Source organism: Diadema antillarum, unplaced genomic scaffold (assembly GCF_040938485.1).
Source record: "Diadema antillarum isolate AM-2024a unplaced genomic scaffold, OU_Dant_1.0 seq00000768_RagTag, whole genome shotgun sequence".
NCBI lineage: Eukaryota > Metazoa > Echinodermata > Echinoidea > Diadematoida > Diadematidae > Diadema > Diadema antillarum.
This window is the reverse complement of record NW_027271658.1, coordinates 434,715-451,882: the sequence shown is the minus strand read 5'-3', so window position 1 is coordinate 451,882 and position 17,168 is coordinate 434,715. Positions and strand designations below refer to the sequence as shown.

At 38.3% G+C, this 17,168-nt stretch overlaps 1 protein-coding gene across 1 annotated transcript in view; it reads right to left on the bottom strand.

Moving 5' to 3' along the window:
- The window catches only part of LOC139738791 (testin-like), a 269,128-nt gene that overhangs the window by 88,374 nt on the left and 163,586 nt on the right, over positions 1-17,168 (bottom strand). The window contains exon 2 of the mRNA XM_071649430.1: positions 4,001-4,086. Within this exon, the coding sequence (XP_071505531.1) occupies positions 4,001-4,086 (86 nt within the window). The remainder of the gene's footprint in view (positions 1-4,000; positions 4,087-17,168) is intronic.

The window sequence follows — 17,168 nt, the reverse complement described above, 5'->3', positions numbered from 1 at the left end:
CCCAAAATGGTATCTTAAATGCTACAATCCATTATCAAAAATTACAAACAAAACAAAGCTAACTCTCGTATGATGTTGTAAATGTGCAACTTTTGACCTGACAATGTAAAGATCAAGGGGGAACTGAGGACAACCTTTAAGCCAGGCTGTGAGATTGGATCTTGATTGGCCAGAGTCCAATATCAGCCAATTTAGGTGCAAATGAGTGGTGGAGTGAGGGAGGTCAGGTAGAGAGGAGAGCTGATTGTATACTAGCAACCAATCAAAGTCATATTATGAGCCAGAGGCGGTAGGCCACTACAGGGTGGGGCACTTACCTAACAGGTGGAGGAAGATACCATATAGTTTCCTTTTTGTGTTATCTATCAACATTGACGAAATCACAGAGCTAATAAGTTCAAGTCAACTCCTTCCAAAGTCATGACCTTAATTCCTATATTTCAAAATTGAATACAAATGAGAATATACAGTAAGTTACAATATTTTTGTTTGTTTACATAACAGACCACTCTATCTTTAAGGGAAAAAAATCTTTTCTAAAATACCTAACTACTGGCTTTTAAAATCTAAGTTACTTCATTATCAACCATTCATTTCATTTCATTTCATTTATTTTCCATCAGATAAATAACAGATTATATATACATATATATGTAGTGCCTCCAGTAAAAGTTTTTCTGAGAGAGGGAGACAGAGAGAGAGACAGACAAAATTACAGAGACAGTGTGTATGTGTGTATTTGTGTGCACAGCATTGTGTTCTGTTACTTTTTTTGTGTGTGCAGAGAGAGACCATCTGGTGGTAAGAACCACTGGGTGAAGGGTTCACTGTGGGTGACAGTATATTGACCGATTCGGGTTCGTTGAGGGCAGTGGCACTGGGCGCAGCCATTAGCTCAAATTGCGGTGTCCCAGCCGACCCCCCCCCCCCCTCCTCTTAGTAGCAGGAGTACGCGCACTTGTAACAAAGGTTCGCGCATTTAGCAAGCATTCGCGCACTCAGTACGAGATGCCTATTGGCTAAAACAACCATGCATCAGTTTTTCATTCCGTGCGCGTGCTAATGTAGGGAGAGGGGTGGGGGAGTGGGAGGGGGGGGGGGGGTCGGCCAGGACACCGCAGTAATGGCGCTGCCCATGCCGATAATACACAAAGCGCGTCACAGAATCGGTCAATAGCACACAGCCATTTCAGTGACACTAAGTATATTGATATTTGTAAAAATTGATGTATCAACAAATTTTGTATGATCATATCTCAACAAAATGTTTAGTTATAATGTGACATTTTGTTTTATATTCTCTCTATTATGTTTAGTCCAAACAATGACAATAGAATGATTTCAGAGAATATTACATGACTGTGTGTGAATCAGAATTTCAAATTCTCTTCAAAGAAATGTATGTATCAATTCAATGATTGACTTGTTTTGATTGAGGGTATATATTTGTTGCCCAGAGTCCACTGCAAGAGAGTAAAATGAAGAGGGGTTGGGAGGAGTCAGTGTGTGCAAGGGTATCCTCTCTCACTGTAGGGACTTTTCACAAGCTGTGAATCAAAATCAGAATTTACAGGTACTTTAGAATGACTCAACAATTCGTCCAACATGGTTTACTTTTATCGTATCAGATTAGTCAGATTCCAACTATGTCTGTAATAGCCAGCATCTGACATCACATTTTACCACTGATTAAGAATCTTACACTGGAAGACCTGGAAATGTTCACAGAAGAATATTTATGATTTTCTTGTTGGAAATATTTGTGACCTACTACAACAAAAGGATCCTAAAGTTGCAGACGGCTGAGCCGAGAAAATCGAGTTTGGAGTCACATCATCAAAACTGGTTTAAAAAGTCAGATTTCTGTTTTTGGGCATAATTCTGCACTCTAATGTTTTGTCTATCATCTGCCAAAATTTCAAAGCTAAATGATCAAAGGAAAGGCAAGAAATCAGCGTTTTTCTGGGCCATGATTTTCCGACTTTCAACGTAACAGAAACACTTCCGGAGGTTTGGATTTAGCACTGCAGCTAGACTCCGCCCCTAGCAACGAGGGAGTGATCTTATTGGTCAGGCATCCTGATTACTGATTGGTCGTGCGTAGACAGCTTGAATGAACATCGCAGAGGTTGCTAGGAGCATACCTTCTATTGTCAAGCGGTGAAAACTGTCTCGCCTCCCCTTGACCATGATAGTGTCGAAAGGATAACTTTGAAGGCGTTTTTCTTGAAACTCTGATATCCTCAACCACTTGACATGCGCTAATAAAATCATCGATATCTCTGCAACCAAGTACTTTTGTGAGTTGTGCTATATATGAAATTACAGTAGAAGAGTAAGGGAATAATGTCATGCAATTTTCAGAAAATTGTCCTCCCCCGACTTTCGGATCCTTTTGTTGTAGTGGGTCACATTTGCTCTGACAATTTTGGTTGGGGGAGGGAGAGGTCTGTCCCATGCTCCATCCTGTTGCTATGTATGTATTTTGTTAGATATGCTAGAAAATCTGAACTAGGAGGCATATCCTTCTTTATGATATGCAATTAAGATTTTTTTTTTTTAATGAACAGCAGAAGACTACAAAGCTCTAATTGGGTCCCATAATAGCATTCTTACTGTGTTTGTGTATGTGTTTCTACAGTGAAAAAAAAGGGGGAGTGGAGATACAGCTGATAGAAAGACCTTTCAAAAAAAAGATGAAAGATTAAAAGAAGAAAAGGGTTCGGATATAAATAGCTGCATTCCATCCCCTGTTCTAGGCAGGTCTGTTCAAGAGTTACCCTGGTTCCTCCTACAAGAATTCACCCCCATAGAGTAGAGAATGCCTCTACATCCTCTGGAGATTTATTAGTATCAGTCAAATGGGTACAGTGAAGGCATGGTAAACAGTATGGCAGGATCTCAACAGCTGTACTCTACACTGTGCTATACCAAGGAGGATCACCTCCCTGGCTATACTGTCTTTTATCTATTATACATTCTATTTTCATGTTTTGTTTTGTTTTGCTTTTCTACTTTACTCTGTTGTATCCTTTGTAGATTTTCCACAGTTTTTGTTTTGTGATGATTTCAACAAAATAATTATACAATGAAAACAAGCCCAGACACATAACCAGTACCACAGGATTTCAATTTGTTCCTTTTTAATTCTATTCATTTGCCACATTCGACCTCACAGTACATCTGGCATGGTCAAGCCTATGTGACCCGCTACAACAAAAGGGTCCTAAAGTCGCGCACGGTCGAAGCCGTGAAAATCGAGTTTGAAGTCAGAGCATTATAATTGGTCAAAACTTACGATTTTCTGATTTTGACATATTATTGTAGTCTGACATATCTTCTATCATCTGTCGAAATTTTGAAGCAAAATGGTGAAAGGAAAGACCCAAAAATAGCGTTTTTCTGGGCCATGTTTTTTGGCGTTTCAACGAAGCAGAAACTGGTTCCAAAATTTGGATTGAGCGCCACAGATAGGCTCCGCCCCTAACAACAACCAGAGTGATCTCATTGGTCAGTTTGCTGCTTGCCGCTAACCGAAGCACGAAGCTCACACACTGCCCAGTCGACTGGTGCGTGCAGGCGGGGTGCGCTATGCCCAGCCGCTTCTCCTGGCATCCTGATCACTGATTGGTTGGTGAGGAGACTGCTGACGCTGTGCTTAAATGAGCATTTTGGGAGTTGCTAGGTCTTGCCTTCTATTGTCCTGAGGTGAAAACTGACTTGCGTGTCCCTTGATCGCGATTGCGTCGCAAGGAAAACTTTTAGGGTGCTTTTCTCGAAACAGTGATTTCCCAGACGTCTCGACATGCTTCTCTTTTAAACATCGATATCTCCGCAGCCGATTATCTTTATAAGATGTGTTATATATCAATTTAAAGCAGAAAGATTAGGAAATTATGCCATGCAATTTTCAAATAATCGACCTCGCCCGACTTTAGGATCATTTTGTTGTAGCGGGTCACCTATGAAAGAATGAAAAGAATGAAGTTGGATGTCTTACCTCCATTTATGTGGTACAAATCCTAGGCACTTATCTCCACAACTCAAACATGGTTGACCCTTGTCCACCTCCTCAAATGATGAACCCTGTGGTAAAAAGAAATAAAAAGGAATGTTTTCAATACATTTCATACTCTTAAACATTCAGAATTCTTGAGGGATAGCAAGAGTACAAATATAATGGATAACTAGCTTAAGTTGTTGCTTTTTCTTGTCTCCCTCTATAAGTGCATTCTAAGCCAGTAAGCACTCAATCATTATTTCTGCCAGCACCCTTGAAAAAGAATCATCCTTCTTGTTTACTGACAGCAGCAAGCTCCATCATCTCTCGGCAGAGCCAAACATAATGCACACATTTACTGACAATCAACAGTCAATGTATAATTTCAATAAAGGTATATCTCCTTGCTTAAATTCTTTCAGATGTATCTTGTCAAGAGTTCTTTCCATGCTATGTTCTTAGATGCTGGGCTGTAGAATTACATTTGTGATAATGTGACATGGTAAAAGACCACAATAGGTTGACATAAAACAATTCATACAGCCACAATTTGGATACTATTACTCAGAAAGTTGATCCATTTAAAATTCTGCATGTTCGCATTCATGACAAATGCTCTTCTGCATGAAAAAAAAAATTCTTCTCCCATTTACACTCACAGTTAGAGCAATTTTGGGGATCCCACTTGGCTGTACAGCTACAATGATTTTGTTGTTACAGGAACTTCTGGCTTTCAGTTTTTCACTTGAATACTATATCCCTTTCCAACTACAAAGTAAGAACCATACAAAGTTGTAACTCTTGACCCCGAGGAACCTCATAAAGCATAGAGGAAGATGAAATTTCAAACAGAAAACAGAATGAAAAAAAAAGGTGATGTAAGCAAGGTCAAGATTGTGAGATATAGTGCCTCAGGCATCCTCTGGAGCAGAATAATACTACCCACCATTTCTTTACGACTGACATCCAATGCAGAAATATTTTCAGCTTAAGACAGATATTGATTATTAATAAATATCATGTATTGTGAGGGAGACTTTCATTTCCTGGTAGCCAGGCCTACAAAAATCTGCAATGATCTATTACTGCTTCCTTTGAGTGACACTCCTACACAAGTTTACCTGATTGGTTTTCTGGCTCTAACAAAGATGATCATTTCATGAACAAAATGGGATGCATTGAAATGTTGATTGCTGGAGAATTTTATCAGTGCATGAGATAAACATGAATTGATCTGAAATGGAAATACATATTTTATATGCTGATTGGGCTTTTTAAACTTACTTTGAATTCAGACTATGGAATAACTTTTATTTGTACCTCTCCTATTGTGATGTCAATCAGATAACAAACTGCTGGTAATAGGTTAGAAAGTGAGTAATAAGTTATGTGATGCCTCGTAAAATCATTATTACAATGTTGGGAATGTTTTGCACGAAGCATTGTTCCATATTCTTGTATAGAGTGGCATTTAGATCTTTATCCATTCTGTACAGCCTATAGACAAGTGATATCTCAAAGCAAAAAAAGATATTGAGGTGTTTATTTACAGATCTCTTTTTCTCTCTCTCCACTCACACATGTATGCAAACAAACATATGCATATATATATATATATATATATATATATATATATATATAGGATAAAGTCTGAAGTTAAGTAGTACCAAAGACAGCAAGTTATCTGTGATCAAAGAGGGAATGTGTAAACTTTCATCTTCTATATCAAATTGAACCGATGTAGCGGCATGCTTTATTGAATTTCTGAAAAGTGCAGGGAGACAAATAAGAGACTATTTTTAGCTTAACCCACATTGTGGGACCCTAAGGCTGTCAAGCCACCAGGCCATGCTGTGAAGAGGAAACTAAACGGTTCTAGGATTCTTCCTCACATCCATATGACCAAGGGTCAAGTTTTGACTATTGTCTTGAAGATTTTTGCCCAGATCACTATTTCTGTTGTGAAAAAGAAGACTTAGCTTGGTAATAAGACATCTCTCAGTAATCCTATCAAGTGCAGATATACTAACACATTAATGATATAACTGAAGATGACACATTATGATAAGAATGACCATGAATGTCCAGCTAAAATGAATGAGTGCTTGACAAGCAACAAATACTAAATGACGCACACACAAAATACTATTGGTTGCAGTAAATTTTATTCCTCATAGATAGTGTGTTACCATGGATGAAGCCTTGACTGATGAACTGGTTAGCTTTGTCACAGTAAATGTTTTGATGCTTTAAGAAATTTTTATTTTATTAGGACACAATCCCATTACATAACATAGCTACAAAAAGTACTTTTAAAGGACAAGTTCACCTTCATAAACATAAGGATTGAGAGAATGTAGCAATATTAGTAGAACACATCATTGAAAGTTTGAGGAAAATCAGACAATCCGTTCAAAAGTTATGAATTTTTGAAGTTTTTGTGCAGTACCCGCTGGATGAGAAGACTACTGCAGTGTATGAATAACTTAGATGTCACATGCGTACAACAATATAAGGAAAATATAAAGAGAATTTCACAAAATTCCTTCTTTTGAAAAAAGTACACATTCCCCTGACTCGTTACCGACAAATGTTATGGGTAATATTATTCCCTCTGCCTTTAGAAAGAGGCAAGTCAAGTGCACTTTTATTATGCCAAAAAAGTGAAAATATGTTGAATTTTCTTTTACATTTTCTTTATACTGTTGTACGCATATGACTCACAAGCTGTAGTAGTCTCCTCATCCAGCGGTTCCAACACAAAAATTTAAAAAAATTCATAACTTTTGCATCGATTGTGCAATTTTCCTCAAACTTTCACTGATGTGTTCTACTAATATTGTTGCATTTTCTCAATCCTTATGTTTATGAAGGTGAACTTGTCCTTTAACAAGTTCCCTGCCTTATTGTACGATTCAAAATGATTTTTATGACACCACACAAATGGAGACTTTGGGTGCAACTTGCTCCGATCATAGGACTTTTGTTAGTTCCTGTTTGGAGACCAATCAGTTGTTTTGTGTGGCATTAGTCTGGCAAGTGAGAAACTTACTAAGTAACACTGACAAATTTATAAAATAATTGCAATAGCCAGGTGTAAAGGTGAGGTCTTCTGAATCACCACAAGTGTAACAAACTGGTTTGAATAAACAGTTAATACTACAACATATAAGATAGAATGTCTGTTTTACATGATACAGGAAATGAAGAATCTGATAACAGCTATAAAGGACTTCTCTCTTTTCACTCTCTTTTCCGGAGCATTTTATCTTTCTTGAAATCTCAGCCATGCACATACATCCTTTAATCCTTGCATGCAAATTCACTATTCACATCTCCCTCTCAATCTCTGCATAGTCTTCCATGTCTTGATAGATGTTACTTGATAGCATCTAATGAATGGAATGATAGATAGAGCAATGTATTGACCTTAAATCAAGCTCCCCTCACATGAGGAGAGGAAATGAAACTGAGAAGGATGTTTCCTAACACCCACTGAGAGATGACAATCAGGAAGGATTGCAAGCACTGGTCCTGTCTGCATGACAGCTGTGTGCATGATCCTTTTAAACTGGAGTTAAGAGCATGCTGCTTTAAAACAGAAAGAGAAGTACAAACATATACTGAATTGTTTAGAGATGACTGAAGTAATTTTTGTTCCATACTTAAAAGCAATCCAACGTGAAAATTGACACAGAGAAGTGCAAATGTTCTCAAATGTAAAGTGATAATGGCTAAAATGTATTGATATTCAATTTTCTTTGACATCCTTTGGGATGAAGTCCCAGTTGTTGAACTACAATTGATTCCTATGTGGCAAGTGAAAATAACTCAGTAACACTCATAATGGTTACACTTAGTTCTCAATATTGAAAATGATTGATATTTGAACTGACAACTGAATATGAAAAATGAAAGGGCCTAAATGAATCTAACTACGGTAGACCCTATTGCAGTCATAAGTTATATTGACACCTCTAAGACCCCGTTTACAGTGCGGGGCTGGGCTGAGCCCCGCAGTTTTGTCCATTTACACTGCCGGGCTCGGCCACGCTTTTAATTCAAACCTTTCAATATTTTGTCGTAGTGGTGCTCTGCTTGTAAGCTAATGCAATTTGGTATAGTCTGGTTTTCAGACCCTTTGCCAACTGGATTCCATGGCGAAGAAGTCGCCGTTCGGGCAAAGGCCTTTGCCGAAGGAAAAATCCTTTGCAGGACAAAACCACCTTAAACTATACTAGTTTTCGACGTTGAGGGGGTTAATATCCTGAATAACGAAATAGTACGGGCAGAGGGTTTGGAAGCCAGACTAAAATTGGCCGCGCATTTGGCCCAGTTTGCGTTTACACTAAGAAAAGGCCGGGCTCGGCCGCTGCTCAGCCGCTGCTCGGCCGCGGCCAAGACCACCTCCAGAGCATGGCCAAATGCATGGCCAATTTAGGCCCCGCATTTAGCCTTTTGCGCATTTACACTGAAATGAAGGCGGGCCCGGCCGCGGCTCGCACTGTAAACAGGGTCTAAGTAATTGTGATATATCAGGTCCTTGGGCATTCGTGAATGCATGATTGAATAATGATGCAGTAGTCATTACTACCAGAAACAGATTCGAATAAAAAAAACATTGACTGAGCTTTAACCCTTTAGCCACTGAAGATTCTGTACATAATGACCTATGGTTCACTAAGGTACAGTGATAATGCTCCCATTTCAACAATATTCTGAATGATATGAAATAGCTCACTGCATGTTTATTTTTGTCTAACGTAAGTTATGTTTATTTGAAATCCTATGACTTTACACTAAGAGAATGGTGGTGTCACAGAGGTAATTCTAACATATATTTGTTGATGTTTAAACTTTTAAAGTTACATAATTATACATTCTATATGAAAACAAAAAAAAAATGGTAAAGCATAAAACTAAAAAAAAAGGATGCGCATTTTTCAGGTGTTTTAGGGATTAATAAGATTATCTGCATTTCACTATACATGTTCTATTTATACCCCAATCAATATATTTGTTTGCTGCAGGCATTTAGATATAAACAAGTACTGATGTACATCTAATAGTCTGTCTACATTTTAGGCCCCAAACATGAGCCTACTAGCCCTTTAACTATCAGATAGATACTCAGAGTAAGAATTCTCTCCCTGTCTCATCTCACTCATCAGGACTCTGTGTGTTGCCCCTGGATACGCCTCACTCACCATCCTCCCCACAGCACAGAGAGGAGGAGGAGGAGGAGGATCAAAAAGAATCCCTCTCACATGCTACTCAGACATTCACATCTGTGTCTTAACCAGCTAGCCTCTCATGTCATCCGCTGTAAATAGTCCAAGCTCATCTTACTCCCCTTCTTAATTAGAAATTGGGCAAAGACGCTGAAAGAAAAAAGTGACGCACTTCAAAAGATATTCCTTCTTCCTATTTATCTATCACAAACATAATCAATGAAGGTGATAAAAAGTGAATACGTAGATTTATGAAAGACAGAGAAATAAACGGAAATGCCATGGGAATACAGCTCAGCTAAGAATTGTTCCAGTGAAATTTACATTAGAAGCAATGAATGAAAATGTTGGTGACTTTAAATCAGTGCTACCACTCCTTCCAGATCATAAAAAGTGATTGACAGTAATAGAGTATCAGCTCTTGAGTCATATTGCAAAGATGTCATCACCTATGGCTTCCCTCAGTGACAAGAAGTTCTTAACAACCTTTGACCTCAAGGCCTAGATGTCAACAAACAATATCAGATCTATAGAATTGGCACCAACCATAAATCATTTGCTACTTTATACTGTTCCCCGCTGAAACCATTTGATTTGGGCCAGACAGGATCCTTCAGTCCCACTTAGCCTCTCAGGACAGCTGACAAAAACAAGCTAGCCAAGGTTGACATGCCTTGGAGTTCAACCAACAATGTGGGAGAGATGAACTTTGACATGCCCCACAAGTAACAAGCCTATGTTCCAGCCCTCTTACTGTAAGTTCATGAAATCAAGACAGGAATTTAAGATAAAATTTACAAGATTAAAAGCATTCTTAAGCTTTGTGCTATTACTACATTTTGTACATAACACTATACTATCACAGTTTCAGATAATGGTGCTTAAAATTGTCAGAATCTAGTTGCAGATAATAGCAGTCCTGTACCAAAGAAAAGGTCATATTAAATCAGTACGAGCAATGATCATCATACTTACACTTGAATAAGTATGGTCCTATCATAGGAACTTGATAATATTTTTGCAAAACTTATAATTTCTTTCATTATCAAATGAATGGAGATATTGTCTGCAAAATATATTATCAGTAATTATACAGGAATTGACAACCAACATTTTAATGATTGCCTAAACAATTTAGTAGGCTTGAAGTTGCCATCATAATATGAAGAAAAGTAGCCCTTCAATGGTCTTCAGCTGATTTCCATAATTTGATTTTATCTATTTGTCAATGTTACTATGAATATATGTGAATTTGTATATCATACTTTTTAAACAATATTCCTTTCATGGAATTTCACCCGTTCCTTCTCCAAGAACCTTCAGTGCCCCCATATGAGATTCCTTTTGCTGGTTGACAAGGAACGGACAGGATGGAAGTCTGCCAGTGCAAATGCAGTCAAGCAGTACATGTAGACCCTTTCCATGGTCAAGTGCATGTGCCATCGAACAATGCAAATTATCAATTGGATGTGAGATATGAATAGAGCGTGCGCTGGGCTCCACTATAAGGGCATTTGAGTGGGTCAGTGAAAATCAAAATCTAGTGAACTCAGCCTTGATTGCTACATATATGTCTTCATACCAGTTTGATAAATACCAGTTTGCACAACTACATTGGAAAATGTAAATTACACTAAAATACAAGCAGTTTTGATACAGGAAGAGAACACATTGATAAAAGAAACTACAATCTCAGATCAAAATCATTTTTTTTTCTGGTAAGTTTAACTTCAATGAACATGAATTTAGGCTACAAATCAAGACACTCTTGTTCATCTTTTGGGAACCTGTAATACCAGGTTCCCGCATGTAAGTTGACGCTTAGGGAACCTGGTATATGAGATTCCTGTAAGGAAGAGATTAAATTGGAATTGAATAAAATCACAGTGCAGTTGTTGAATGAAATTATTATGACATGGTTGTTGAATAGTTATTTAGAACAATCTTAACACTGAAGAAGTCTTCTATACTTCTTTTAGATGAGAACTAGAAATGTCGCTATGGCGACTGATGCCTCTGCCATAATGCATGATTCTCCCAATAGGTGTATAGTACAATGTCTTCACAATGTGTGATGACAATTTCACATAACTGGCGAAATATTGAAATGACAGGTTTGTCAGAAATATCTTGAATGTTCACTTTCCTTGAACTGGGTTTGCTATAATTGTCTAAGAGTGCAGGTAGACATATTTAGGGAATTGAGAATTTTTACTTGACTTCTGACGGACCCTTTTATAAGTTTATGCATCTCATTTCTAAGGTATGAAGAAAGAGTGTAATTACAGTACAAAATAGATTTTTTTTGGGCATGAAACCTTGCCTTTGACCCTTAACCTTTGACCTTTGACATTCTGGCTGGAAATTTCCCAGAGAATCTCCATTAGGTAATGCAGGTATATATTAAGTTTTCAAACTAATAATGCAAGCATTGCATATACTAGTATATGAGGGAAATAGTAAAATTTTGAGGAGTTGACCTTGACCTTTGACCCCCTGACTATTGACCCATGACCCCTAAATTCCCTAGATAATCCCTGCCAGTCAGTACATGCGTATGTACCAAGTTCCATGAAGATACATTGAACCATTTGCGAGAACAGTGATATTGCAACATTTTCACCTATCCTTTGACCTTTTGACCTTTGACCTTATGACATGAAACTCTCTCTGGAGAATCTTTACGCAGTAGTACATGTCTACACTAAGTTTCAAGAAAATACCTTTGGGCATTGCATAGATATGGGGGAAATAGCAACATTTTTAGCATTTGACCTTGACCTTTTGACCTTTGACCTCTTGCCAATGTCACTAAAACCAATCAAGTAATTGCCCCATCATACATCATCCTGCGACAAAGTTTGGTGAAATTTGCTCGATCCAGTCTTGAGTTATCGTGTAAACGGATATAATTTCATGATTTGACCTTGACCTTTGACCTTTGATCTTTGGCCGATCTCACCCAAAATCTAATCAAATAATTGCCTCATCATACTTCATACTGGGACCAAGTTTGATAAAATTCCAGTCAATATTACTCAAGTTATCGCGTAAACGAAAGCGGACGGACGACGGACGGACAACCCGAAAACATAATGCCTCCGGCACCACTTCGTGGCGGAGGCATAAAAATATTGTAACAGAATATTGTTTTGCTACCATGAAGTTGTTACATTATAACTATTTAGCGAATATGATGCATATTCAATCTCAATATTTATATAAATCAGGAGTTACTTGGAAGTAAAGTTAAATGATGTGTTAACGAACCATGTTGTCATGGTGCACATAAGGAAATGAAATATGTCACAGAAAGTAGTGAAGCTATTTTTTCCTTTATTCTCTACATTAGATTTTGTGACATTCAAATTGAAATCAGATGTGACCAGCTTTCACTATCATGGCATCCATGGATGAGCTCAACAGCTGCATTTTGTCAGATCATACGTGTGAAAGGAATGCAGTAAAAGTGACATGACATCCAACTGTCCAGAGAAGAAAGCATCGCTTGATGCCAACTGCTTTAGCCATGGTTCAACTTCAAAACAAGGACATAAACCCACCCCAATTGATGCACATGCTGTTAATGAAATTGTCTACACTGCAATGTTTACAGCTGACAATAATTCCTTGAAGAAAGAAGTATCCCTTCGCAACTTATTCATTTCCTCACCAAAATCTGAAGATTAGTGACTGATGCAGTCAAACATGTGCAAGTGCTTGTTATGGTAATTTTCAGAGTGAGGGATACAAATTAATTGAGTAGCTCTGATACACTGCCAGATATTTATCAATAGCTGGACAGATTTCAGGGAAAATGTGTTTTGCTACATTGTTCTAGAAAGATATACACCCTGAATAAGATCTTCTCCAGAGATGTAATATATGAATCCAGATTTGCACAAGGTATCTTCCTTCCCCATGTCTTCATTTTCATGCTGTTTTAAAAGTAGCAGAAAGGATAAAGAGACAGACAAAGTTACACAAGAATGGTACATGTGTAATGAACTTCATGTAATTTTTGAACATGAATGCATTCTTTGCAGATTTTCTCATTTATATTTCAAGTGCTCTAGATTTTGTGCCTTAAGAAACACGACAAAAAAATAAATATAATGGACAAGGGATAGTACATACCCATAAGTCAATATATATCCCGAAAGAAAATAAGTTTGTAAACTGTATAGGACTGACTATATAAACTCTCTAGGTGTCAATTTTCATGTCTGACTAACACAAATTTGTTGCTATGTCCATTTCTCCAATAATCCTCTCAACATACTCAACATTCCTTCCTAGACTGAATGGTAGTAAAAACATCCTTCAATGGTAGTAGAGTTCTGTTTTCAACTCTCTAGCTATGATCTCCAATAACACAAAGAAATCATGTGATCTCACGCATATTGCCACAAGCACACATATCTACTGCATGAATATCAATGACTATCTGGACAGAAAGATGGCAAAGTAGAATGCTGTACCTGTCTCTTTACCTGTCTCTTCTTGGGAGAGTGAGGTAGAATGTTCCGCACACTGAATGCTCTCTTTAGTCTTCGCAGCATCACAAAATGTCATTACCGACTTCGAGCCAAAATGGAGGAAAATCACTCTCATTCTCCTCAGAGTAAAAGTTCCAAATTAATTCCAAAACAGCCAAGAACAAGCAGGAAGACCGACCAAGGTGCCATCCACACGGCTAGAAGAGGAGTTTGGGGGGTGAGTATAGAAAGAGTTGTTTCAAACTTCACTGTAGGAAGCTGAGGAAAAGTCCATTCCTCCACTGAGGGTTGACATCACTCAGCATGTGGGGAGGAGAAGGAGGGATCTTTCTAGGCCAACGTCCATGCCAGGCCAAGGCATTCTGACACCATTTCTGGCTGAACCCTGGGACCAGACTGCAGAGGCTTGCTGGGAGTGGTGCTGGTGGTGTGGTGGTGGTGGGACAAAGATTGTTAACTCATTCTTGAGAATATCTGACTGAATCACAGTGGTATCATGTTTTGACATGAGAGTGTCTAATGGTGAAGTCCAGGTGGTATCCAGGCTGAATAACATCCCAGAGCACCACAGTTGGATTGGAGAAAGATGAATGCAAAGTTTCCAAAAAGAAGTAGGCCCATACTTTCACAATCCTATCATACATCAAGATATATCAAGAATTGCTTGCCTCCTGTCATTCCATCATATAACAAATAAACATGACAAAAACTATAAGTGAAAATTTTACAAAATAAAAGTGCCAACTTCTAAAATATAAAATGGAGCTGCTGTGGCTTAGTGGACAGTGAACTGTTAATCCATGGTTCCATGGTTCAAGTCCCATGGCTACTGTGATAGTGCCCCCAGGCAAGGCAATATTTCCTACACATTAAAACAGTCCTTAGGAGGGAACTTACAGCCATCAGGCCTGTGGTTGCTTGATTATGATGCAATATAATTCAATACAACACAATAGAGTTTATTTAAAGAAAGAGAATGGTACAGGTTTCATCTAAATAGGGCCTAAGAATTAGTAAGATGTAAAGGTGTGGAATTACAAAGTTTCACATTTTTGCAAAAACAAAACAAAACAAAACAAAACAGTGATAGGAAGGGCAACCAGATGCAAAGAAGAGACAGATAAGATCATCTACTTCATTTTTACATAAAATCAACAGGAATAAGTTCTTTCCTATGCACCAAACTATTTTAGTCTTGTATCAACTTAGCAACAATGAAGTTTTGGTATAACGGGTTGTAGATGCTGAACAAATGCCAAAAAACCCAATTTAACAATAACATTTCTTGTCTTCAAATCAATGGAACTTGTATAATGTAATATGATGATATTCTCACCGCATGTAATTTGTGTGTGTATGTGTTGCAGTCCAGTATCACACTAGACAGTGAGATCATGTTGAGATTTAAACACCTACGATTTGAGATTTCATGTGTAAGGCTTACAAGAATTCTCTCATTCTGTTAATTTGATTTTACTGTATTTGCAACAGAAATTGAAAAGTGGTGAAGAACTCTAGGGACATCTACAAATTTGTCTCACATTTCTTGGTTTCCCTTTAGTTTAGTTTTTTTTTTTTAAAATCTTCCAGACATGTTGCAGAATAGTAAACATTTAAAAAATTAAAAGGTTGAGAGTTCTTGAATGTGAGAAATCATCAATAACCCTATGATCCCAGCAAGAAATGCATATTGTAAGGCAAACTCCAGATAATGAATCATATTTTGAAATCATGTCCTCTTTTGTCTCATCATCCATGGCAAACTAATAATGCACTGAGTGGAATGACTGGCATCTCTCCATTAATAACCAACAGGCATCAGTAAAATGGCATCTTATGGTGGGCATGCCTAGTGAAGCATGACTCTCTCCTTCAATCTGTTCATGACACTCTTTACTCCTCTCTCTAGAGCCCACACCAGTCATGGCTTACTGCACAAAAAGCCATCAACCTACCAATTAACGTCTAATACCAGCAGAAATCTGCCATTACTTCCACACCACTTCTACACGTCTGCCTCGTCGTAATCTTCATCTTGCTCTTCATGACAATCACCCCTCTTTCCTGCCTTCAAGCTACATCACTCGATCTTTCTCTCTACCAATCTCCCTCTTATTCTCTCCCTCCTCTCTTTCTCTCAGTATCTCTGTGTTTTCTCCTCTTTCTCCCACTGCCTTGCTTCCAGGGATTTTCATTTAATTTCATGCTCAATAATAATCAATTTGTCTATTAAAGTAGGCAAAACAGAGAATGAGCAGGGACTGTCAGTCCTACAAATGACCTTATACTCCACTCTTCAAAAGATCAAGGCAAACTATGAATATGTTTCATCAAAAATTTTGCCCCATCTACAGATTAACCTGTCTTATCTCAAAGGTTCTCCTTGATGTACAGTAATTGCTGTTATTTCCTGAACCCTTTTCAAGAGAGACTCCACTCATGCTCAAGTTTACATCTCTTTACATTAAAGCCATAAAAAACAAAAACAATAAGAGCTTCATAAAAAGGGCCAGATGAAAACAATGATATGGAATTTAAAAGTTTTACATGTTTCCATGAAACCATGAAACAGCAATAGCGTCATAGTGAAAATCTTCAAATAAATATATTTGATACCGCACCAATTTCTGTGAACTTTGCTTGTTCATTCTTTTCTTAATTTCCAAAACATTCCATATTTTCAGTAGAATTCAAAATTAGACCCCGTTTACAGTGCGGGCGGGGCCGGGCTCGGCCGTGGCCGAGCCGCGGCCGAGCCCGGCCTCAATTGCGCGGCCGAGCCTCGCAATTTTGTCCGTTTACACTGCTGGGCTCGGCCGCGCTTTTAATTCAAACCTTTCAATATTTTGTCGTAGTGGCGCTCTGCTTGTAAACAAACGCAATTTGGTATTGTCTGGTTTTCAGACCCTTTGCCAAATGAATTCCGTGGCGACAAAGTCGTCGCTCCGGCAAAGGCCTTTGTCGAAGGAAAAAAATCCTTTGCAGGACAAAACCACCTTAAACTATACTAGTTTTCGACGTTGAGAGGGTTAATATCCTGAACAGCAAAATATACAGGCAGAGGGTTTGGAAGCCAGACTAAAATTGGCCGCGCAATTGGCCGCGCATTTGGCCCAGTTTGCGTTTACACCAAGAAAAGGCCGGGCTCCACCTCCAGAGCGAGGCCAAATGCAAGGCCAATTTTGGCCTCGCATTTGGCCTTTTGCGCGTTTACACTGAAGCGGGGCTGGGCACGGCCGCGGCCGAGCCGTGGCCGAGCCTCGCACTGTAAACGGGGTCTTACATATAATGTGACCTGCATCACAAAACCAACAAAAAGTCGCCTGATATGGATTTTTAGTTCAGGGCAGATTCTGAAAGAGCAGACTCTAAGCTTTAAAATGATGTATAACTCAATTCAAATGGACTCTCCATACCTATTTAAATACTTGAAAGAAA